Below are 23,709 nucleotides of genomic sequence, written 5' to 3'. Positions count from 1 at the left end.
TGTTATCTTTATTTTATTATTTTTGCCTTTGAACTCAGAAAGAAAACAAATATATGCAGGTGGACTTGTATATAGGCTGTCTCATACAAGCCACTCTTCTGAACACCTATTTTTTTTTATAGGCCTAGTGATTAGTGGTTTTTTTTTCTCATTGTTATCTTTATTTTATTTTATTATTTTTGCCTTTGAACTCAGAAAAAAAAAACATATCCCGTCCATTAATCTTCCATTTGAAAGCAGTCAATAATTGTTTTAGTCTTAACTACAAAACGGGCCTACCTGTTTATTCCGCTCACCCATCACTCTGTTAGTCATTCACGGTCTCTTTCCTTCCCCTCTGTTCTCCTTCCCCTTTTCCTCATATATTCCATCCATTTTCTCCATACATAATAATATTTTTCTCCTGCTTCCTCTTCCCCTATTTTTCCCCTCCTCTTCTCTTCCTCCTCCTCCCTTTGTACAAGCATGATCTTATACCTTTTACCTGTCCTGCCTTTCTTTAATTCCCTCCTTCCTTATGACATGCAAGAGAGAAGCTTCATTATCTTTATTCTCGTTGATCGTTTTTTTATTATGGTTTAATTTATTTATATTTATAGTCTTATGTCTCTTGCTTTTCCTTTCTTTACTTCCCACTTTCTTTGACATTCCTAAGACAAGGTTCATTATCTTTATTCTCGTTTATCGTTTTTTTATTATGGTTTTATTTATTTATATTTATAGTCTTATGTCTCTTGCTTTTCCTTTCTTTACTTCCCACTTTCTTTGTCATTCATAAGACAAGGTTCATTATCTTTTATTCTCGTTTATCGTTTTATTGTCGTTTATGAATGGTCTGTTACCTCTCACCCGCCTTCTGTTTTATCGCTTTATTGTTTATTTATGGTCTTATAACTCTTACCTTTCCTTTATATACTCCCCTTCCTTTTTTTTTACAGTAAAGGAAATAGTTCAAGGCAAAAAAAAAGGAAACAATAATGAAAAAGCCCGCTACTCACTGCTCCCACAAAAGAGTCAAGAGGAGTGTCGGAAAGATAGGTCAATTTCGGGAGGAGAGGTGTTCTTATAACTTTACCGTAACATAAATAAGACAAGCTTCATTTTCTTTTATTTTCGTTTATCGTCTTTTTTTATATTTTATCCTTGGTCTTATAACTCCTAAACTTTCCTTTCTTTACCTCTTGCAGACTCATTACGTTCTTATGTTGCCAACGTTTCTCTAACACACATAACACAAGCCAAACCTTCATTATCTTTATATTGTTTTTTATTTTATTTTATCCTTTCATTATGTTTTTTTTTTTACCTTTTAACTTTCCTTTCTTTACTCCACAACGCCTACCTAACACGCGTAACAAAAATCAAACCTTCATTTTCGTTTCCATTCGTTTATTTATGACAATGCAGTACAGACTAGTTGGCCGGGGTAACAAAGACACGATTATACAAGCTTCTCCTGAACATCGCGTCGGTTAAGTAAGCTCACACAGGTAAAAAGCGAAGACACAGACAGGTGAGCCTCAGTTATAGCCGCCGTAGGAAGGCTTGGGGCACACCGTCACGTAAGACTGCTGGTTCTTGGTGACCGTCTGGTACTGGGTCTGGTACTGGGTCTGGTACTGCGTCTGGTACTGCACTTGGGTCGTGGTGACGTACTGGGGGCGGTACTCAGTCTTATACACCGTCTGGTACTGGGTCTGGGTCTGGTACTGGGTCTGGTACTGGGTCTGTGTGACGTACTTGGGGACATACTGGGTGCTGGTGACGTATTTGGGCACGTATTGGGTCTGGTATTGGGTTTGGTACTTGGTGACGTACTGGGTTTGGGTCTGGTACTGGGTCTTGGTGACGTATCTGGGCACGTACTCGGTCTTGTACTGGGTCTGGTACTGGGTTTGGTACTGGGTCTGGTACAGGGTGGTGGGCACGACCCTATCCTTGTAGACCGTCTCGTACACCGGCACCTGTGATAGCCAAAGGGAGAGTTAATTAGTGAAGTTTACCTGAAGAGAAAGTAATAATGCAATTGACTCTTAAAACCACAGCAATATAAACAATTAACCTCATTATTTGTACGTGTGAGGTAATTTTCTTTCTCTCATTCTCTCAATCAATCTATCTATCTATCTGTCTATCTATCTAATTCCACCTCTCTCGTTCTCCCTCCCAATTCACCTTTTGCTCTATTTATCTTTCTATCTATCTACCTATCAAAATTTTCTCATTCTCTCAATCAATATCTATTTATCTATCTATCTATCTAATTCCACCTCTCGTTCTCTCCCTCTTGAATCACCTTCTGCTGTATCTATCTATCTATCTACCTATCACTCTCTTTCTCTCTTCTCCTCTCCCTCCATTATCACCCTCTGGTCCTCCCTAGCTGTCTAATACTCTCTCTTCCCCTCTCACTCCTTCATCACCTTCTGGTACTCCGTCTGGTACTGCGTCACGTATTGAGTCTTGGGGTAGCACTGCTGTCGATGCTTGCCATAGGTTGCTTCGACCGACCCTATCGCCGCCACCAGAAGCACCGCCGACACGAGACCGTTCGCCAGCATCATCTGAGGGGTTGGAGAGGAAAGGGGAGATGAGAATTGGAGGGGCTAGGTTAGGTTAGGTCAGGGCTGTTGGTGATTAGGCAAGGTTAGATTAGGTTAGGTTTGGAGCTATTACGGGTTAAGTAAGGTAAGGTTAGGTTAGGTTAGGTTAGGAGCTATTAGGGGTTAAGTAAGGTTAGGTTTGGTTTGGAGCTGTTAGTGTTTAGGGAAGGTTAGGTTAGATTTGGTCATTTGATCTGCTTAACCTTACCTGTCCTAACAACCAAATCATTCCTGAGAGTGAGAAGAAAGGAGGGGAAAAGGCAAGATTATAATGTCGTTGTATAAAGACAAGAATTGGAGTTGTGTTAGCAGTTCGGTTTGGTTAAGTTAAATCAGTTTACCTGCCTAACTTATCCAAGAAGGAAAAGAAGAGTGGGGGAAAAGACAAGACTATAATGACGTTTGGTGAATAGTCGTGTATCAATAGTGTATTATATTATTAAAGGGAATATCGGAGTCCTGTTTAGGGAAAAAACAAGAAAACTGAAGACGAAAAATGTTCTGCTGCGAGTCGCTCAACAATACAGCTTCAGATCTATTCCATGTCTAAAAAAAATCGGCCTGCGTCTTAATATTTCCCTTCATAAAACTTTAATATCGATTCCCAAGTCTAATGTTCTCTACTTCTCATTTCCTTATACTTAACAAAACCATCTGGATCCTCTTTTCCCATCTTGAAGCTTCTCTGTATTACCGTATCTTTCCTTTAACATTTGCGATCCTGCTTGAGGGTTTACCAGGAGTACCTTGAGGGGTGTTGTTGTTGTGTTAGGCCCAGAACGAAGACTGATGGGAACTTACGGTGCGTGGGCTGCTTATATAGGGCACTCACACCACCGTTCTCTTCCCGCCCCTCCCTCCCTAGTCATTGCTTGAGGGCGGCTCCGTCTGTTATTGCGGAGAGCTAAATGGGCGGGGGTGGAGGGGGGCGGTAAATGATGAGGAGAGGGAGGGGAAGAAGAGGCGAGGATGAGTGGACATTTTGAAGGACAGGAAGAGGAGACTAGACGGTTGAAATCACCCATAATAGAGCGAAGGGAGGATGGTTTTGTTGATACATGGGATGAGAATATGGAAGTGGGGTTAAGGGGGAGGGAGAGCCAGGGGTGAGTGGACATTTTGAAGGACAAGAAGGGAAGACTAGACGGTTGAAATTATCCATATAGAGCGAAGGGAGGATGGCTTTGTTGATACATGGGATGAGAATATGGAAGTGAGGTTAAGGGGGAGGGAGAGCCAGGGATGAGTGGATATTTTGAAGGACAAGAAGGGAAGACTAGACGGTTGAAATCACCCATTATGGAGTGAACGGAGGATGTCTTTGTGAATACGGCGGAAAGAGGGCGAGAAGGAAGAAAAACAACAACAGAGGGAGAAGGAGAAAGAAGATGGAGAAGAAGGACAAATAAAAAAAGAGGAAGAAAAGAAGATAGGGAGAAAAAATAAGTAGAAGGTGTATGTTTAGTCCTTCTCTCTTCTTTGCCATGTATAAGGATTCGATATGTAGCGTTCCACTGAAGCGAGAAACTGTTCTTAAGGTGATGTTTCTCTATTTTTTGGGATATTTATTTACTTATTTGTTTTATATGTTAAGGTGCAGGAGGGCTTGTGCATAGGCTGTCTCGTATAGGCCACTCTTAATAACTTTTTTTTATAGGGGTAGTGATTAGCTGGCTTTTTTTTTCTCATTGTTATCTTTATTTTACTATTTTTGCCTTTGAACTCAGAAGGAAAAAAAATATATGCAGGTGGGCTTGTATATAGGCTGTCTCGTATAGGCCACTCTTCTGGACACTTATTTTTTTTTATAGGCCTAGTGATTAGTGGGCTTTTTCTTCTCATTGTTATCTTTATTTTACTTTATTATTTTTGCCTTTGAACTCAGAAAAAAAACATATCCCGTCCATTAATCTTCCATTTGAAAGCAGTCAATAATTGTTTTAGTCTTAACTACAAAACGGGCCTACCTGTTTATTCCGCTCACCCATCACCCTGTTAGTCATTCACGGTCTCTTTCCTTCCCCTCTGTTCTCTTTCCCCTTTTCCTCATATATTCCATCCATTTTCTCCATGCGTAATAATATTTTTCTCCTGCTTCCTCTTCCCCTATTTTTCCCCTCCTCTTCTCTTCCTCCTCCTCCCTCTGTACAAGCATGATCTTATACCTTTTACCTGTCCTGCCTTTCTTTAATTCCCTCCTTCCTTATGACATGCAAGAGACAAGCTTCATTATCTTTATTCTCGTTTATCGTTTTTTTTTATTATGGTTTTATTTATTTATATTTATAGTCATGTCTTTTTTTTTTTTTTTTTTTTTTTACAACAAAGGAGGCAGCTCAAGTGCACACAAAAAAATAATACAATAATAAAAAAAAAAGCCCGCTACTCGATGCTCCTAAAAAAGAAACAAAAGAGGTGGCCGAAAGCAAGATCAAATACGAGAGGAGAGGTGTCCTGATACCCTCCTCTTGAAAGAGTTCAAGTCGTAGGCAGGAGGAAATACAGATGAAGGAAGATTGTTCCAGAGTTTACCAGCGTGAGGGATGAAAGAGTGAAGATGCTGGTTAACTCTTGCATAAGGGGTTTGGACAGTATAGGGATGAGCATGAGTAGAAAGTCGAGTGCAGCGGGGCCGCGGGAGGGGGGGAGGCATGCAGTTAGCAATTTCAGAAGAGCAGTCAGCGTGAAAATATCGATAGAAGATAGAAAGAGAGGCAACATTGCGGCGGAATTTAAGAGGTAGAAGACTATCAGTATGAGGAGGAGAGCTGATGAGACGAAGAGCCTTAGCCTCCACTCTGTCCAGAAGAGCTGTGTGAGTGGAGCCCCCCCACACATGAGCTGCATACTCCATACGAGGGCGGACAAGGCCCCTGTATATGGACACTAACTGTGCAGGGGAGAAGAACTGGCGGAGACGGTACAGAACGCCCAGCCTCGAGAAAGCTGATTTAGTAAGAGATGAGATATGAAGTTTCCAGTTGAGATTTTGAGTTAAGGGTAGACCGAGGAAGTTTAGTGTTGAGGGAGGTGATAGCTGGGTGTTGTCAAAGAATAGGGGATAGTTGTTTGGAAGATTGTGTCGAGTGGATAGGTGGAGAAACTGTGTTTTTGAGGCGTTGAAGGACACCAGGTTCCTCTTGCCCCAATCGGAAATAATAGTAAGGTCTGAGGCTAAGCGTTCTGCAGCGTCCAGCCTTGAGTCGTTAAGTTCCTGTAGGGTGGGTCTTCTATTAAAAGAAGTTGAGTAATGCAGAGTGGAATCATCGGCGTAGGAATGGATAGGACAGTTCGTTTTGGAAAGATCATCAATGAACAACAAAAAAAGAGTGGAAGGTAGGACAGAACCCTGTGGGACACCACTGTTAATAGATTTAGGGGAAGAACAGTGACCATCTACCACGGCAGAAATAGAACGATCAGAAAGGAAACTGGAGATAAAGGTACAGAGAGAAGGATAGAAACCGTAGAAGGGTAGTTTGGAAAGCAAAGATTTGTGCCAGACCCTATCAAAAGCTTTTGATATGTCCAGCGCAATAGCAAAGGTTTCACCGAAACGGCTAAGAGAGGATGACCAAGAGCCAGTTAAGAAGGCTAGGAGATCACCAGTAGAACGCCCCTTGCGGAACCCATACTGGCGATCAGATAGAAGGTCAGAAGTGGAAAGGTGCTTTTGAATCTTCCGGTTAAGGATTGATTCAAAAGCTTTAGATAGACAAGAAAGTAAAGCTATAAGACGGTAGTTTGAGGGATTGGAGCGGTCACCCTTCTTAGGCACAGGCTGTATGAAGGCATACTTCCAGCAAGAAGGAAAGGTAGATTTTGACATGCAGAGGCGAAAGAGTTCGACCAGGCAGGGTGACAGCACGGAGGCACAGTTTTTAAGGACAATAGGAGGCACTCCATCAGGTCCATAAGCCTTCTGAGGATTGAGGCCAGAGAGGGCATAGAAAACATCATTTTGAAGAATCTTTATAACAGGCATAAAGGAGTCAGAGGGGGGATGAGTAGGAGGAATATGCCCAGAATCGTCCAGAGTGGAGTTTTTAGAAAAAGTTTGAGAGAAGAGTTCAGCCTTAGAGATAGATGAGACGGCAGTGTTGCCGTCAGGACTGAGGAGTGGAGGGAAAGATGAAGAAGTGAAGTTGGAGGATATGTTTTTGGCTAGATGCTAGAAGTCACGGGAAGAGTTAGAGAAAGCAAGGTTTTGGCATTTTCTTTTAATGAAAGAATTTTTGGTTAGTCGGAGAATAGATTTGGCACGATTTCGGGCAGAAATGTAAAGTTCATAATTAGCATTAATTTGAAGGCTCTGGTACCTTTTGTGAGCTGCCTCTCTATCATTGACAGCACAAGAACAAGTGTGATTAAACCAAGGCTTTTTAGCGTGAGGAGTAGAGAAAGAACGAGGAATGTATGCCTCCATTCCAGAGACAATCACCTCTGTGATGCGCTGAGCACACACAGAGGGGTCTCTATCCTGGAAGCAATAATCATTTTGCTTTTCCTTTCTTTACTTCCCACTTTCTTTGTCATTCCTAAGACAAGCTTCATTATCTTTATTCTCGTTTATCGTTTTTTTATTATGGTTTTATTTATTTATATTTATAGTCTTATGTCTCTTGCTTTTCCTTTCTTTACTTCCCACTTTTTTTGTCATTCATAAGACAAGGTTCATTATCTTTTATTCTCGTTTATCGTTTTATTGTCGTTTATGAATGGTCTGTTACCTCTTACCCGTATTTTATTTTATCGCTTTATTGTTTATTTATGGTCTTATAACTCTTCCCTTTCCTTTATATACTCCCTTTCTTTTTTTTTTACAGTAAAGGAAATAGTTCAAGGCAAAAAAAAAAGGAAACAATAATGAAAAAAGCCCGCTACTCACTGCTCCCACAAAAGAGTGAAGAGGAGTGGCCGAAAGATAGGTCAATTTCGGGAGGAGAGGTGTCTTGATAACTTTACTATAACATAAATAAGACAAGCTTCATTTTCTTTTATTTTCGTTTATCGTCTTTTTTTATATTTTATCCTTGGTCTTATAACTCCTAAATTTTCCTTTCTTTACCTCTTGCAGACTCCTTACGTTCTTATGTTCTTATGTTGCCAGCTTTTCTCTAACACACATAACACAAGCCAAACCTTCATTATCTTTATTTATATTGTTTTTTATTTTATTTTATCCTTTCATTATGTTTTTTTTTTATCTTTTAACTTTCCTTTCTTTACTCCACAACGCCTACCTAACACGCGTAACAAAAATCAAACCTTCATTTTCGTTTCCATTCGTTTATTTATGACAATGCAGTACAGACTAGTTGGCCGGGGTAACAAAGACACGATTATACAAGCTTCTCCTGAACATCGCGTCGGTTAAGTAAGCTCACACAGGTAAAAAGCGAAGACAGACAGGTGAGCCTCAGTTATAGCCGCCGTAGGAAGGCTTGGGGCACACCGTCACGTAAGACTGCTGGTTCTTGGTGACCGTCTGGTACTGGGTCTGGTACTGGGTCTGGTACTGCGTCTGGTACTGCACTTGGGTCGTGGTGACGTACTGGGGGCGGTACTCAGTCTTATACACCGTCTGGTACTGGGTCTGGGTCTGGTACTGGGTCTGGTACTGGGTCTGCGTGACGTACTTGGGGACATACTGGGTGCTGGTGACGTATTTGGGCACGTATTGGGTCTGGTATTGGGTTTGGTACTTGGTGACGTACTGGGTTTGGGTCTGATACTGGGTCTTGGTGACGTATCTGGGCACGTACTCGGTCTTGTACTGGGTCTGGTACTGGGTTTGGTACTGGGTCTGGTACAGGGTGGTGGGCACGACCCTATCCTTGTAGACCGTCTCGTACACCGGCACCTGTGATAGCCAAAGGGAGAGTTAATTAGTGAAGTTTACCTGAAGAGAAAGTAATAATGCAATTGACTCTTAAAACCACAGCAATATAAACAATTAACCTCATTATTTGTACGTGTGAGGTAATTTTCTTTCTCTCATTCTCTCAATCAATCTATCTATCTATCTGTCTATCTATCTAATTCCACCTCTCTCGTTCTCTCCCTCCCAAATCACCTTTTGCTCTATTTATCTTTCTATCTATCTACCTATCAAAATTTTCTCTCATTCTCTCAATCAATATCTATTTATCTATCTATCTATCTAATTCCACCTCTCGTTCTCTCCCTCCTGAATCACCTTCTGCTGTATCTATCTATCTATCTACCTATCACTCTCTTTCTCTCTTCTCCTCTCCCTCCATTATCACCCTCTGGTCCTCCCTAGCTGTCTAATACTCTCTCTTCCCCTCTCACTCCTTCATCACCTTCTGGTACTCCGTCTGGTACTGCGTCACGTATTGAGTCTTGGGGTAGCACTGCTGTCGAGTCTTGCCATAGGTTGCTTCGACCGACCCTATCGCCGCCACCAGAAGCACCGCCGACACGAGACCGTTCGCCAGCATCATCTGAGGGGTTGGAGAGGGAAGGGGAGATGAGAATTGGAGGGGCTAGGTTAGGTTAGGTTAGGGCTGTTGGTGATTAGGCAAGGTTAGGTTAGGTTTGGAGCTATTACGGGTTAAGTAAGGTTAGGTTAGGTTAGGTTAGGTTAGGAGCTATTAGGGGTTAAGTAAGGTTAGGTTTGGTTTGGAGCTGTTAGTGTTTAGGGAAGGTTAGGTTAGATTCGGTCATTTGATCTGCTTAACCTTACCTTACCTAACAACCAAATCATTCCTGAGAGTGAGAAGAAAGGAGGGGAAAAGGCAAGATTATAATGTCGTTGTATAAAGACAAGAATTGGAGTTGTGTTAGCAGTTCGGTTTGGTTAAGTTAAATCAGCTTACCTGCCTAACTTATCCAAGAAGGAAAAAAAAGAGTGGGGGAAAAGACAAGACTATAATGACGTTTGGTGAATAGTCGTGTATCAATAGTGTATTATATTATTAAAGGGAATATCGGAGTCCTGTTTAGGGAAAAAACAAGAAAACTGAGGACGAAAAATGTTCTGCTGCGAGTCGCTCAACAATACAGCTTCAGATCTATTCCATGTCTAAAAAAAATCGGCCTGCGTCTTAATATTTCCCTTCATAAAACTTTAATATCGATTCCCAAGTCTAATGTTCTCTACTTCTCATTTCCTTATACTTAACAAAACCATCTGGATCCTCTTTTCCCATCTTGAAGCTTCTCTGTATTACCGTATCTTTCCTTTAACATTTGCGATCCTGCCTGAGGGTTTACCAGGAGTACCTTGAGGGGTGTTGTTGTTGTGTTAGGCCCTGAACGAAGACTGATGGGAACTTACGGTGCGTGGGCTGCTTATATAGGGCACTCACACCACCGTTCTCTTCCCGCCCCTCCCTCACTAGTCATTGCTTGAGGGCGGCTCCGTCCGTTGTTGCGGAGAGCTAAAGGGGCGGGGGTGGAGGGGGGCGGTAAATGATGAGGAGAGGGAGGGGAAGAAGAGGCGAGGATGAGTGGACATTTTGAAGGACAGGAAGAGGAGACTAGACGGTTGAAATCACGCATAATAGAGCGAAGGGAGGATGGCTTTGTTGATACATGGGATGAGAATATGGAAGTGAGGTTAAGGGGGAGGGAGAGCCAGGGATGAGTGGACATTTTGAAGGACAAGAAGGGAAGACTAGACGGTTGAAATTATCCATATAGAGCGAAGGGAGGATGGCTTTGTTGATACATGGGATGAGAATATGGAAGTGAGGTTAAGGGGGAGGGAGAGCCAGGGATGAGTGGACATTTTGAAGGACAAGAAGGGAAGACTAGACGGTTCAATTCACCCATTATGGAGTGAACGGAGGATGTCTTTGTGAATACGGCGGAAAGAGGGCGAGAAGGAAGAAAAACAACAACAGAGGGAGAAGGAGAAAGAAGATGGAGAAGAAGGACAAATAAAAAAAGAGGAAGAAAAGAAGATAGGGAGAAAAAATAAGTAGAAGGCATATTTTTAGTCCTTCTCTCTTCTTTGCCAAGTATAAGGATTCGATATGTAGCATTCCACTGAGGCGAGAAACTGTTCTTAAGGTGATGTTTCTCTATTTTTTGGTATATTTATTTACTTATTTGTTTTATATGTTAAGGTGCAGGAGGGCTTGTGTATAGGCTGTCTCGTATAGGCCACTCTTAATAACTTTTTTTTATAGGGGTAGTGATTAGCTGGCTTTTTTTTCTCATTGTTATCTTTATTTTATTATTTTTGCCTTTGAACTCAGAAGGAAAAAAAAATATATGCAGGTGGGCTTGTATATAGGCTGTCTCATACAAGCCACTCTTCTGATCACTTATTTTTTTTTATAGGGGTAGTGATTAGTGGGCTTTTTCTTCTCATTGTTATCTTTATTTTATTTTATTATTTTTGCCTTTGAACTCAGAAAAAAAACATATCCCGTCCATTAATCTTCCATTTGAAAGAAGTCAATAATTGTTTTAGTCTTAACTACAAAACGGGCCTACCTGTTTATTCCGCTCACCCATCACCCTCTTAGTCATTCACGGTCTCTTTCCTTCCCCTCTGTTCTCTTTCCCCTTTTCCTCATATATTCCATCCATTTTCTCCATGCGTAATAATATTTTTCTCCTGCTTCCTCTTCCCCTATTTTTCCCCTCCTCTTCTCTTCCTCCTCCTCCCTTTGTACAAGCGTGGTCTTATACCTTTTACCTGTCCTGCCTTTCTTTAATTCCCTCCTTCCTTATGACATGCAAGAGAGAAGCTTCATTATCTTTATTCTCGTTTATCGTTTTTTTATTATGGTTTTATTTATTTACATTTATAGTCTTATGTCTTTTTTTTTTTTTTTTTTACAACAAAGGAGGCAGCTCAAGGGCACACAAAAAAAGAAAACAATAATAAAAAAAAGCCCGCTACTCGCTGCTCCTAAAAAAGAAACAAAAGAGGTGGCCGAAAGCAAGATCAAATACGGGAGGAGAGATGTCCTGATACCCTCCTCTTGAAAGAGTTCAAATCGTAGGCAGGAGGAAATACAGATGAAGGAAGATTGTTCCAGAGTTTACCAGCGTGAGGGATGAAAGAGTGAAGATGCTGGTTAACTCTTGCATAAGGTGTTTGGACAGTATAGGGATGAGCATGAGTAGAAAGTCGAGTGCAGCGGGGCCGCGGGAGGGGGGGAGGCATGCAGTTAGCAATTTCAGAAGAGCAGTCAGCGTGAACATATCGATAGAAGATAGAGAGGCAACATTGCGGCGGAATTTAAGAGGTAGAAGACTATCAGCATGAGGAGGAGAGCTGATGAGACGAAGAGCCTTAGCCTCCACTCTGTCCAGAAGAGCTGTGTGAGTGGAGGCCCCCCACACATGAGCTGCATACTCCATACGAGGGCGGACAAGGCCCCTGTATATGGACACTAACTGTGCAGGGGAGAAGAACTGGCGGAGACGGTACAGAACGCCCAGCCTTGAGAAAGCTGATTTAGTAAGAGATGAGATATGAAGTTTCCAGTTGAGATTTTGAGTTAAGGATAGACCGAGGAAGTTTAGTGTTGAGGGAGGTGATAGCTGGGTGTTGTCAAAGAATAGGGGATAGTTGTTTGGAAGATTGTGTCGAGTGGATAGGTGGAGAAACTGTGTTTTTGAGGCGTTGAAGGACACCAGGTTCCTCTTGCCCCAATCGTAAATAATAGTAAGGGCTGAGGCTATGCGTTCTGCAGCCTCCAGCCTTGAGTCGTTAAGTTCCTGTAGGGTGGGTCTTCTATTAAATGAAGTTGAGTAATGCAGAGTGGAATCATCGGCGTAGGAATGGATAGGACAGTTCGTTTTGGAAAGAAGATCATCAATGAACAACAAAAAAAGAGTGGAAGGTAGGACAGAACCCTGTGGGACACCACTGTTAATAGATTTAGGGGAAGAACAGTGACCGTCTACCACGGCAGAAATAGAACGATCAGAAAGGAAACTGGAGATAAAGGTACAGAGAGAAGGATAGAAACCGTAGAAGGGTAGTTTGGAAAGCAAAGATTTGTGCCAGACCCTATCAAAAGCTTTTGATATGTCCAGCGCAATAGCAAAGGTTTCACCGAAACGGCTAAGAGAGGATGACCAAGAGCCAGTTAAGAAGGCTAGGAGATCACCAGTAGAACGCCCCTTGCGGAACCCATACTGGCGATCAGATAGAAGGTCAGAAGTGGAAAGGTGCTTTTGAATCTTCCGGTTAAGGATTGATTCAAAAGCTTTAGATAGACAAGAAAGTAAAGCTATAGGACGGTAGTTTGAGGGATTGGAGCGGTCACCCTTCTTAGGCACAGGCTGTATGAAGGCATACTTCCAGCAAGAAGGAAAGGTAGATTTTGACATGCAGAGGCGAAAGAGTTCGACCAGGCAGGGTGACAGCACGGAGGCACAGTTTTTAAGGACAATAGGAGGCACTCCATCAGGTCCATAAGCCTTCTGAGGATTGAGGCCAGAGATGTCATAGAAAACATCATTTTGAAGAATCTTTATAACAGGCATAAAGGAGTCAGAGGGGGGATGAGTAGGAGGAATATGCCCAGAATCGTCCAGAGTGGAGTTTTTAGAAAAAGTTTGAGAGGAGAGTTCAGCCTTAGGGATAGATGAGACGGCAGTGTTGCCGTCAGGACTGAGGAGTGGAGGGAAAAATGAAGAAGTGAAGTTGGAGGAGATGTTTTTGGCTAGATGCTAGAAGTCACGGGAAGAGTTAGAGAAAGCAAGGTTTTGGCATTTTCTATTAATGAAAGAATTTTTGGTTAGTCGGAGAATAGATTTGGCACGATTTCGGGCAGAAATGTAAAGTTCATAATTAGCATTAATTTGAAGGCTCTGGTACCTTTTGTGAGCTGCCTCTCTATCATTGACAGCACAAGAACAAGTGTGATTAAACCAAGGCTTTTTAGCGTGAGGAGTAGAGAAAGAACGAGGAATGTATGCCTCCATTCCAGAGACAATCACCTCTGTGATGCGCTGAGCACACACAGAGGGGTCTCTATCCTGGAAGCAATAATCATTTTGCTTTTCCTTTCTTTACTTCCCACTTTCTTTGTCATTCCTAAGACAAGCTTCATTATCTTTATTCTCGTTTATCGTTTTTTTATTATGGTTTTATTTATTTATATTTATAGTCTTATGTCTCTTGCTTTTCCTTTCTTTACTTCCCACTTTCTTTGTCATTCATAAGACAAGGTTCATTATCTTTTATTCTCGTTTATCGTTTTATTGTCGTTTATGAATGGTCTGTTACCTCTTACCCGTCTTTTATTTTATCGCTTTATTGTTTATTTATGGTCTTATAACTCTTCCCTTTCCTTTATATACTCCCTTTCTTTTTTTTTTTTACAGTAAAGGAAATAGTTCAAGGCAAAAAAAAAAAGAAAACAATAATGAAAAAAGCCCGCTACTCACTGCTCCCACAAAAGAGTCAAGAGGAGTGGCCGAAAGATAGGTCAATTTCGGGAGGAGAGGTGTTCTTATAACTTTACCGTAACATAAATAAGACAAGCTTCATTTTCTTTTATTTTCGTTTATCGTCTTTTTTATATTTTATCCTTGGTCTTATAACTCCTAAATTTTCCTTTCTTTACCTCTTGCAGACTAATTACGTTCTTATGTTCTTATGTTGCCAGCTTTTCTCTAACACACATAACACAAGCCAAACCTTCATTATCTTTATTTATATTGTTTTTTTTTTATAATTTTATCCTTTAATTTTTTTTTTTTTTACCTTTTAACTTTCCTTTCTTTACTCCACAACGCCTACCTAACACGCGTAACAAAAATCAAACCTTCATTTTCGTTTCCATTCGTTTATTTATGACAATGCAGTACAGACTAGTTGGCCGGGGTAACAAAGACACGATTATACAAGCTTCTCCTGAACATCGCGTCGGTTAAGTAATCTCACACAGGTAATAAGCGAAGACACAGACAGGTGAGCCTCAGTTATAGCCGCCGTAGGAAGGCTTGGGGCACACCGTCACGTAAGACTGCTGGTTCTTGGTGACCGTCTGGTACTGGGTCTGGTACTGGGTCTGGTACTGCGTCTGGTACTGCACTTGGGTCGTGGTGACGTACTGGGGGCGGTACTCAGTCTTATACACTGTCTGGTACTGGGTCTGGGTCTGGTACTGGGTCTGGTACTGTGTCTGCGTGACGTACTTGGGGACATACTGGGTGCTGGTGACGTATTTGGGCACGTATTGGGTCTGGTATTGGGTTTGGTACTTGGTGACGTACTGGGTTTGGGTCTGGTACTGGGTCTTGGTGACGTATCTGGGCACGTACTCGGTCTTGTACTGGGTCTGGTACTGGGTTTGGTACTGGGTCTGGTACAGGGTGGTGGGCACGACCCTATCCTTGTAGACCGTCTCGTACACCGGCACCTGTGATAGCCAAAGGGAGAGTTAATTAGTGAAGTTTACCTGAAGAGAAAGTAATAATGCAATTGACTCTTAAAACCACAGCAATATAAACAATTAACCTCATTATTTGTACGTGTGAGGTAATTTTCTTTCTCTCATTCTCTCAATCAATCTATCTATCTATCTGTCTATCTATTTAATTCCACCTCTCTCGTTCTCCCTCCCAATTCACCTTTTGCTCTATTTATCTTTCTATCTATCTACCTATCAAAATTTTCTCATTCTCTCAATCAATATCTATTTATCTATCTATCTATCTAATTCCACCTCTCGTTCTCTCCCTCTTGAATCACCTTCTGCTGTATCTATCTATCTATCTACCTATCACTCTCTTTCTCTTCTCCTCCCTCCATTATCACCCTCTGGTCCTCCCTAGCTGTCTAATACTCTCTCTTCCCCTCTCACTCCTTCATCACCTTCTGGTACTCCGTCTGGTACTGCGTCACGTATTGAGTCTTGGGGTAGCACTGCTGTCGATGCTTGCCATAGGTTGCTTCGACCGACCCTATCGCCGCCACCAGAAGCACCGCCGACACGAGACCGTTCGCCAGCATCATCTGAGGGGTTGGAGAGGGAAGGGGAGATGAGAATTGGAGGGGCTAGGTTAGGTTAGGTTAGGGCTGTTGGTGATTAGGCAAGGTTAGGTTAGGTTTGGAGCTATTACGGGTTAAGTAAGGTTAGGTTAGGTTAGGTTAGGTTAGGAGCTATTAGGGGTTAAGTAAGGTTAGGTTTGGTTTGGAGCTGTTAGTGTTTAGGGAAGGTTAGGTTAGATTTGGTCATTTGATCTGCTTAACCTTACCTTACCTAACAACCAAATCATTCCTGAGAGTGAGAAGAAAGGAGGGGAAAAGGCAAGATTATAATGTCGTTGTATAAAGACAAGAATTGGAGTTATGTTAGCAGTTCGGTTTGGTTAAGTTAAATCAGTTTACCTGCCTAACTTATCCAAGAAGGAAAAAAAGAGTGGGGGAAAAGGCAAGATTATAATGTCGTTGTATAAAGACAAGAATTGGAGTTGTGTTTGCAGTTCGGTTTGGTTAAGTTAAATCAGTTTACCTGCCTAACTTATCCAAGAAGGAAAAAAAGAGTGGGGGAAAAGACAAGACTATAATGACGTTTGGTGAATAGTCGTGTATCAATAGTGTATTATATTATTAAAGGGAATATCGGAGTCCTGTTTAGGGAAAAAACAAGAAAACTGAAGACGAAAATGTTCTGCTGTGAGTCGCTCAACAATACAGCTTCAGATCTATTCCATGTCTAAAAAAAATCGGCCTGCGTCTTAATATTTCCCTTCATAAAACTTTAATATCGATTCCCAAGTCTAATGTTCTCTACTTCTCATTTCCTTATACTTAACAAAACCATCTGGATCCTCTTTTCCCATCTTGAAGCTTCTCTGTATTACCGTATCTTTCCTTTAACATTTGCGATCCTGCTTGAGGGTTTACCAGGAGTACCTTGAGGGGTGTTGTTGTTGTGTTAGGCCCTGAACGAAGACTGATGAGAACTTACGGTGCGTGGGCTGCTTATATAGGGCACTCACACCACCGTTCTCTTCCCGCCCCTCCCTCCCTAGTCATTGCTTGAGGGCGGCTCCGTCCGTTGTTGCGGAGAGCTAAAGGGGCGGGGGTGGAGGGGGGCGGTAAATGATGAGGAGAGGGAGGGGAAGAAGAGGCGAGGATGAGTGGACATTTTGAAGGACAGGAAGAGGAGACTAGACGGTTGAAATCACCCATAATAGAGCGAAGGGAGGATGGCTTTGTTGATACATGGGATGAGAATATGGAAGTGAAGTTAAGGGGGAGGGAGAGCCAGGGATGAGTGGACATTTTGAAGGACAGGAAGGGAAGACTAGACGGTTGAAATTATCCGTATAGAGCGAAGGGAGGATGGCTTTGTGGATACATGGGATGAGAATATGGAAGTGAGGTTAAGGGGGAGGGAGAGCCAGGGATGAGTGGACATTTTGAAGGACAAGAAGGGAAGACTATACGGTTGAAATTATCCGTATAGAGCGAAGGGAGGATGGCTTTGTGGATACATGGGATGAGAATATGGAAGTGAGGTTAAGGGGGAGGGAGAGCCAGGGATGAGTGGACATTTTGAAGGACAAGAAGAGAAGACTAGACGGTTCAATTCACCCATTTTGGAGTGAACGGATGATGTCTTTGTGAATACGGCGGAAAGAGGGCGAGAAGGAAGAAAAACAACAACAGAGGGAGAAGGAGAAAGAAGATGGAGAAGAAGGACAAATAAAAAAAGAGGAAGAAAAGAAGATAGGGAGAAAAAATAAGTAGAAGGCGTATTTTTAGTCCTTCTCTCTTCTTTGCCATGTATAAGGATTCGATATGTAGCATTCCACTGAGGCGAGAAACTGTTCTTAAGGTGATGTTTCTCTATTTTTTGGTATATTTATTTACTTATTTGTTTTATATGTTAAGGTGCAGGAGGGCTTGTGTATAGGCTGTCTCGTATAGGCCACTCTTAATAACTTTTTTTTATAGGGGTAGTGATTAGCTGGCTTTTTTTTCTCATTGTTATCTTTATTTTATTATTTTTGCCTTTGAACTCAGAAGGAAAAAAAAAATATATGCAGGTGGGCTTGTATATAGGCTGTCTCGTATTGGCCACTCTTCTGATCACTTATTTTTTTTTATAGGGGTAGTGATTAGTGGGCTTTTTCTTCTCATTGTTATCTTTATTTTATTTTATTATTTTTGCCTTTGAACTCAGAAAAAAAACATATCCCGTCCATTAATCTTCCATTTGAAAGCAGTCAATAATTGTTTTAGTCTTAACTACAAAACGGGCCTACCTGTTTATTCCGCTCACCCATCACCCTCTTAGTCATTCACGGTCTCTTTCCTTCCCCTCTGTTCTCTTTCCCCTTTTCCTCATATATTCCATCCATTTTCTCCATGCGTAATAATATTTTTCTCCTGCTTCCTCTTCCCCTATTTTTCCCCTCCTCTTCTCTTCCTCCTCCTCCCTTTGTACAAGCATGATCTTATACCTTTTACCTGTCCTGCCTTTCTTTAATTCCCTCCTTCCTTATGACATGCAAGAGAGAAGCTTCATTATCTTTATTCTCGTTTATCGTTTTTTATTATGGTTTTATTTATTTATATTTATAGTCGTCTTTTTTTTTTTTTTTTTTTTTTTTAAAAAAAAGGAGGCAGCTCAAGGGCACACAAAAAAAGAAAACAATAATAAAAAAAAGCCCGCTACTCGCTGCTCCTATAAAAGAAACAAAAGAGGTGGCCGAAAGCAAGATCAAATACGGGAGGAGAGATGTCCTGATACCCTCCTCTTGAAAGAGTTCAAGTCGTAGGCAGGAGGAAATACAGATGAAGGAAGATTGTTCCAGAGTTTACCAGCGTGAGGGATGAAAGAGTGAAGATGCTGGTTAACTCTTGCATAAGGTGTTTGGACAGTATAGGGATGAGCATGAGTAGAAAGTCGAGTGCAGCGGGGCCGCGGGAGGGGGGGAGGCATGCAGTTAGCAATTTCAGAAGAGCAGTCAGCGTGGAAATATCGATAGAAGATAGAAAGAGAGGCAACACTGAGGCGGAATTTAAGAGGTAGAAGACTATCAGTATGAGGAGGAGAGCTGATGAGACGAAGAGCCTTAGCCTCCTCTCTGTCCAGAAGAGCTGTGTGAGTGGAGCCCCCCCACACATGAGATGCATACTCCATACGAGGGCGGACAAGGCCCCTGTATATGGACACTAACTGTGCAGGGGAGAAGAACTGGCGGAGACGGTACAGAACGCCCAGCCTCGAGAAAGCTGATTTAGTAAGAGATGAGATATGAAGTTTCCAGTTGAGATTTTGAGTTAAGGATAGACCGAGGAAGTTTAGTGTTGAGGGAGGTGATAGCTGGGTGTTGTCAAAGAATAGGGGATAGTTGTTTGGAAGATTGTGTCGAGTGGATAGGTGGAGAAACTGTGTTTTTGAGGCGTTGAAGGACACCAGGTTCCTCTTGCCCCAATCGGAAATAATAGTAAGGGCTGAGGCTAATCGTTCTGCAGCCTCCAGCCTTGAGTCGTTAAGTTCCTGTAGGGTGGGTCTTCTATTAAAAGAAGTTGAGTAATGCAGAGTGGAATCATCGGCGTAGGAATGGATAGGACAGTTCGTTTTGGAAAGATCATCAATGAACAACAAAAAAAGAGTGGAAGATAGGACAGAACCCTGTGGGACACCACTGTTAATAGATTTAGGGGAAGAACAGTGACCGTCTACCACGGCAGAAATAGAACGATCAGAAAGGAAACTGGAGATAAAGGTACAGAGAGAAGGATAGAAACCGTAGAAGGGTAGTTTGGAAAGCAAAGATTTGTGCCAGACCCTATCAAAATATTTTGATATGTCCAGCGCAATAGCAAAGGTTTCACCGAAACGGCTAAGAGAGGATGACCAAGAGTCAGTTAAGAAGGCTAGGAGATCACCAGTAGAACGCCCCTTGCGGAACCCATACTGGCGATCAGATAGAAGGTCAGAAGTGGAAAGATGCTTTTGAATCTTCCGGTTAAGGATGGATTCAAAAGCTTTAGATAGACAAGAAAGTAAAGCTATAGGACGGTAGTTTGAGGGATTGGAGCGGTCACCCTTCTTAGGCACAGGCTGTATGAAGGCATACTTCCAGCAAGAAGGAAAGGTAGATTTTGACAGGCAGAGGCGATAGAGTTCGACCAGGCAGGGTGACAGCACGGAGGCACAGTTTTAAGGACAATAGGAGGCACTCCATCAGGTCCATAAGCCTCCTGAGGATTGAGGCCAGAGAGGGCATAGAAAACATCATTTTGAATAATCTTTATAACAGGTATAAAGGAGTCAGAGGGGGGATGAGCAGGAGGAATATGCCCAGAATCGTCCAGAGTGGAGTTTTTAGAAAAAGTTTGAGAGAAGAGTTCAGCCTTAGAGATAGATGAGACGGCAGTGTTGCCGTCAGGACTGAGGAGTGGAGGGAAAGATGAAGAAGTGAAGTTGGAGGAGATGTTTTTGGCTAGATGCCAGAAGTCACGGGAAGAGTTAGAGAAAGCAAGGTTTTGGCATTTTCTATTAATGAAAGAATTTTTGGTTAGTCGGAGAATACGTAGATTTGGCACGATTTCGGGCAGAAATCTAAAGTTCATAATTAGCATTAGTTTGAAGGCTCTGGTACCTTTTGTGAGCTGCCTCTCTATCATTGACAGCACAAGAACAAGTGTGATTAAACCAAGGCTTTTTAGCGTGAGGAGTAGAGAAAGAACGAGGAATGTATGCCTCCATTCCAGAGACAATCACCTCTGTGATGCGCTGAGCACACACAGAGGGGTCTCTATCCTGGAAGCAATAATCATTTTGCTTTTCCTTTCTTTACTTCCCACTTTCTTTGTCATTCCTAAGACAAGCCTCATTATCTTTATTCTCGTTTATCGTTTTTTTATTATGGTTTTATTTATTTATATTTATAGTCTTATGTCTCTTGCTTTTCCTTTCTTTACTTCCCACTTTTTTTGTCATTCATAAGACAAGGTTCATTATCTTTTATTCTCGTTTATCATTTTATTGTCGTTTATGAATGGTCTGTTACCTCTTACCCGTCTTTTATTTTATCGCTTTATTGTTTATTTATGGTCTTATAACTCTTACCTTTCCTTTATATACTCCCTTTCTTTTTTTTTACAGTAAAGGAAATAGTTCAAGGCAAAAAAAAAAGGAAACAATAATGAAAAAAGCCCGCTACTCACTGCTCCCACAAAAGAGTGAAGAGGAGTGGCCGAAAGATGGGTCAATTTCGGGAGGAGAGGTGTCCTGATACCTTTACTGTAACATAAATAAGACAAGCTTCATTTTCTTTTATTTTCGTTTATCGTCTTTTTTATATTTTATCCTTGGTCTTATAACTCCTAAATTTTCCTTTCTTTACCTCTTGCAGACTCATTACGTTCTTATGTTCTTATGTTGCCAGCTTTTCTCTAACACACATAACACAAGCCAAACCTTCATTATCTTTATTTATATTGTTTTTTTTTATAATTTTATCCTTTCATTTTTTTTTTTTTTTTACCTTTTAACTTTCCTTTCTTTACTCCACAACGCCTACCTAACACGCGTAACAAAAATCAAACCTTCATTTTCGTTTCCATTCGTTTATTTATGACAATGCAGTACAGACTAGTTGGCCGGGGTAACAAAGACACGATTATACAAGCTTCTCCTGAACATCGCGTCGGTTAAGTTAGCTCACACAGGTAATAAGCGAAGACACAGACAGGTGAGCCTCAGTTATAGCCGCCGTAGGAAGGCTTGGGGCACACCGTCACGTAGGATTGCTGGTTCTTGGTGACCGTCTGGTACTGGGTCTGGTACTGGGTCTGGTACTGCGTCTGGTACTGCACTTGGGTCGTGGTGACGTACTGGGGGCGGTACTCAGTCTTATACACCGTCTGGTACTGGGTCTGGGTCTGGTACTGGGTCTGGTACTGGGTCTGCGTGACGTACTTGGGGACATACTGGGTGCTGGTGACGTATTTGGTCTGGTATTGGGTCTGGTATTGGGTTTGGTACTTGGTGACGTACTGGGTTTGGGTCTGATACTGGGTCTTGGTGACGTATCTGGGCACGTACTCGGTCTTGTACTGGGTCTGGTACTGGGTTTGGTACTGGGTCTGGTACAGGGTGGTGGGCACGACCCTATCCTTGTAGACCGTCTCGTACACCGGCACCTGTGATAGGCAAAGGGAGAGTTAATTAGTGAAGTTTACCTGAAGAGAAAGTAATAATGCAATTGACTCTTAAAACCACAGCAATATAAACAATTAATCTCATTATTTGTACGTGTGAGGTAATTTTCTTTCTCTCATTCTCTCAATCAATCTATCTATCTATCTAATTCCACCTCTCGTTCTCTCCCTCCCAAATCACCTTTTGCTCTATTTATCTATCTATCTATCTACCTATCAAAATTTTCTCTCATTCTCTCAATCAATATCTATTTATCTATCTATCTATCTAATTCCACCTCTCGTTCTCTCTCTCCTGAATCACCTTCTGCTGTATCTATCTATCTATCTACCTATCACTCTCTTTCTCTCTTCTCCTCTCCCTCCATTATCACCCTCTGGTCCTCCCTAGCTGTCTAATACTCTCTCTTTCTCTTCCCCTCTCACTCCTTCATCACCTTCTGGTACTCCGTCTGGTACTGTGTCACGTATTGAGTCTTGGGGTAGCACTGCTGTTGAGGCTTGCCATAGGTTGCCTCGACCGACCCTATCGCCGCCACCAGAAGCACCGCCGACACGAGACCGTTCGCCAGCATCATCTGAGGGGTTGGAGAGGGAAAGGGAGATGAGAATTGGAGTGGTTAGGTTAGGTTAGGTTAGGCTAGGTTAGGAACTGTAATGGGTTCGGTAAGGTCAGGAGCTGTTAGAGGTTAGGTAAGGTTAGTTAGGAGCTGTTATGGGTTGATCTAGGTTAAATTAGGTTAGGAGCTGTTAGGGGTTAGGTAAGGATAGTTAGGAGCTGTTATGGGTTGGTCTAGGTTAATTTAGGTTAGGAGCTGTTAGGGGTTAGGTAAAGTTAGTTAGGAGCTGGTATGGGTTGATCTAGGTTAAATTAGGTTAGGAGCTGTTAGGGGTTAGGTAAGGTTAGTTTAGGAGCTGTTATGGGTTGGTCTAGGTTAAGCTAGGTTAGGAGCTGTTAGGGATATAGGTTAGGTTAGGTTAGGTTAAGTGAAAAGACAAGATTATATTGGCGTTGGGTTAATAGTCGTGTATCATAGTGTATTATCAAAGGGAATATCGAAGTCCTCTGTAGGAAAAAAAATAACGATAAAAAAGTTCTGTTATTAGTCGTTCAACATCACGACTTCAGAAATATTCCATGTATAAAAGTAAAAATCGGTCTGCGTCTTAATATTTCCCTTCATAAAACTTTAATATCGATTCCCAAGTCTATAATGTTCTCAACTTCTCATTTTCTTATACTTAACAAAACCATCTGGATCCTCTTTTCCCATCTTGAAGCTTCTCTGTATTACTGTATCTTTCCTTTAACATTTGCGATCCTGCTTGAGGGTTTACCAGGAGTACCTTGAGGGGTGTTGTTGTTGTGTTAGGCCCAGAACGAAGACTGATGGGAACTTACGGTGCGTGGGCTGCTTATATAGGGCACTCACACCACCGCTCTCTTCCCGCCCCTCCCTCACTAGTCATTGCCTGAGGGCGGCTCCGTCTGTTGTTGCGGAGAGCTAAAGGGGCGGGGGTGGAGGGGGGCGGTAAAAGATGAGGAGAGGGAGGGGAAGAAGAGGCGAGGATGAGTGGACATTTTGAAGGACAGGAAGAGGAGGCTAGACGGTTGAAATCACGCATAATAGAGCGAAGGGAGGATGGCTTTGTTGATACATGGGATGAGAATATGGAAGTGAGGTTAAGGGGGAGGGAGAGCCAGGGATGAGTGGACATTTTGAAGGACAAGGAGAAAAAACTATACGGTTGAAATTATCCATATAGAGCGAAGGGAGGATTGCTTTGTGGATACATGGGATGAGAAGTGGACATTTTGAAGGACAAGAAGGGAAGACTAGACGGTTGAAATCACCCATTATGGAGTGAACAGAGGATGTCTTTGTGAATACGGCGGAAAGAGGGCGAGAAGGAAGAAAAACAACAACAGAGGGAGAAGGAGAAAGAAGATGGAGAGAAAGGACGAATACGTAA

At 42.1% G+C, this 23,709-nt stretch overlaps 1 protein-coding gene across 8 annotated transcripts; it reads right to left on the bottom strand.

Annotated features, from left to right (window-relative positions):
• Positions 1-1,483: 1,483 nt before the first annotated feature.
• Positions 1,484-23,167, bottom strand: LOC127004544 (adhesive plaque matrix protein-like). Of its 8 annotated transcripts, none has more exons than XM_050872380.1 (3): positions 9,852-9,880; positions 2,424-2,564; positions 1,484-1,964 (listed from the first exon to the last, which is right to left on the bottom strand). In XM_050872380.1, exons 2-3 carry the CDS (start codon positions 2,562-2,564, stop codon positions 1,521-1,523), a joined length of 585 nt encoding a protein of 194 aa, XP_050728337.1. In that variant the 5' UTR covers positions 9,852-9,880; the 3' UTR covers positions 1,484-1,520. The 8 variants fall into 8 exon arrangements, with proteins under 8 accessions (XP_050728337.1, XP_050728333.1, XP_050728339.1 ...); XM_050872376.1 differs by lacking the exon at positions 9,852-9,880 and adding an exon at positions 3,350-3,434; XM_050872382.1 differs by lacking the exons at positions 1,484-1,964; positions 2,424-2,564; positions 9,852-9,880 and adding exons at positions 7,877-8,466; positions 8,930-9,070; positions 16,465-16,492.
• Positions 23,168-23,709: the final 542 nt, after the last annotated feature.

The sequence above is a fragment of the Eriocheir sinensis genome, chromosome 28 (assembly GCF_024679095.1).
Source record: "Eriocheir sinensis breed Jianghai 21 chromosome 28, ASM2467909v1, whole genome shotgun sequence".
Lineage (NCBI taxonomy): Eukaryota > Metazoa > Arthropoda > Malacostraca > Decapoda > Varunidae > Eriocheir > Eriocheir sinensis.
Note: the sequence above shows the minus strand (reverse complement) of the source record. Positions and strands in the feature narration are given on the sequence as shown.

Coding starts and splice junctions, on each gene's coding strand:
- LOC127004544 (XM_050872377.1), bottom strand. CDS start 15,561: ATGATGCTGGCGAACGGTCTCGTGTCGGCGGTGCTTCTGGTGGCGGCG. Junction 14,966..15,420: donor ACCAGACGGAGTACCAGAAG/GTGATGAAGGAG, acceptor TGGCTATCACAG/GTGCCGGTGTACGAGACGGT.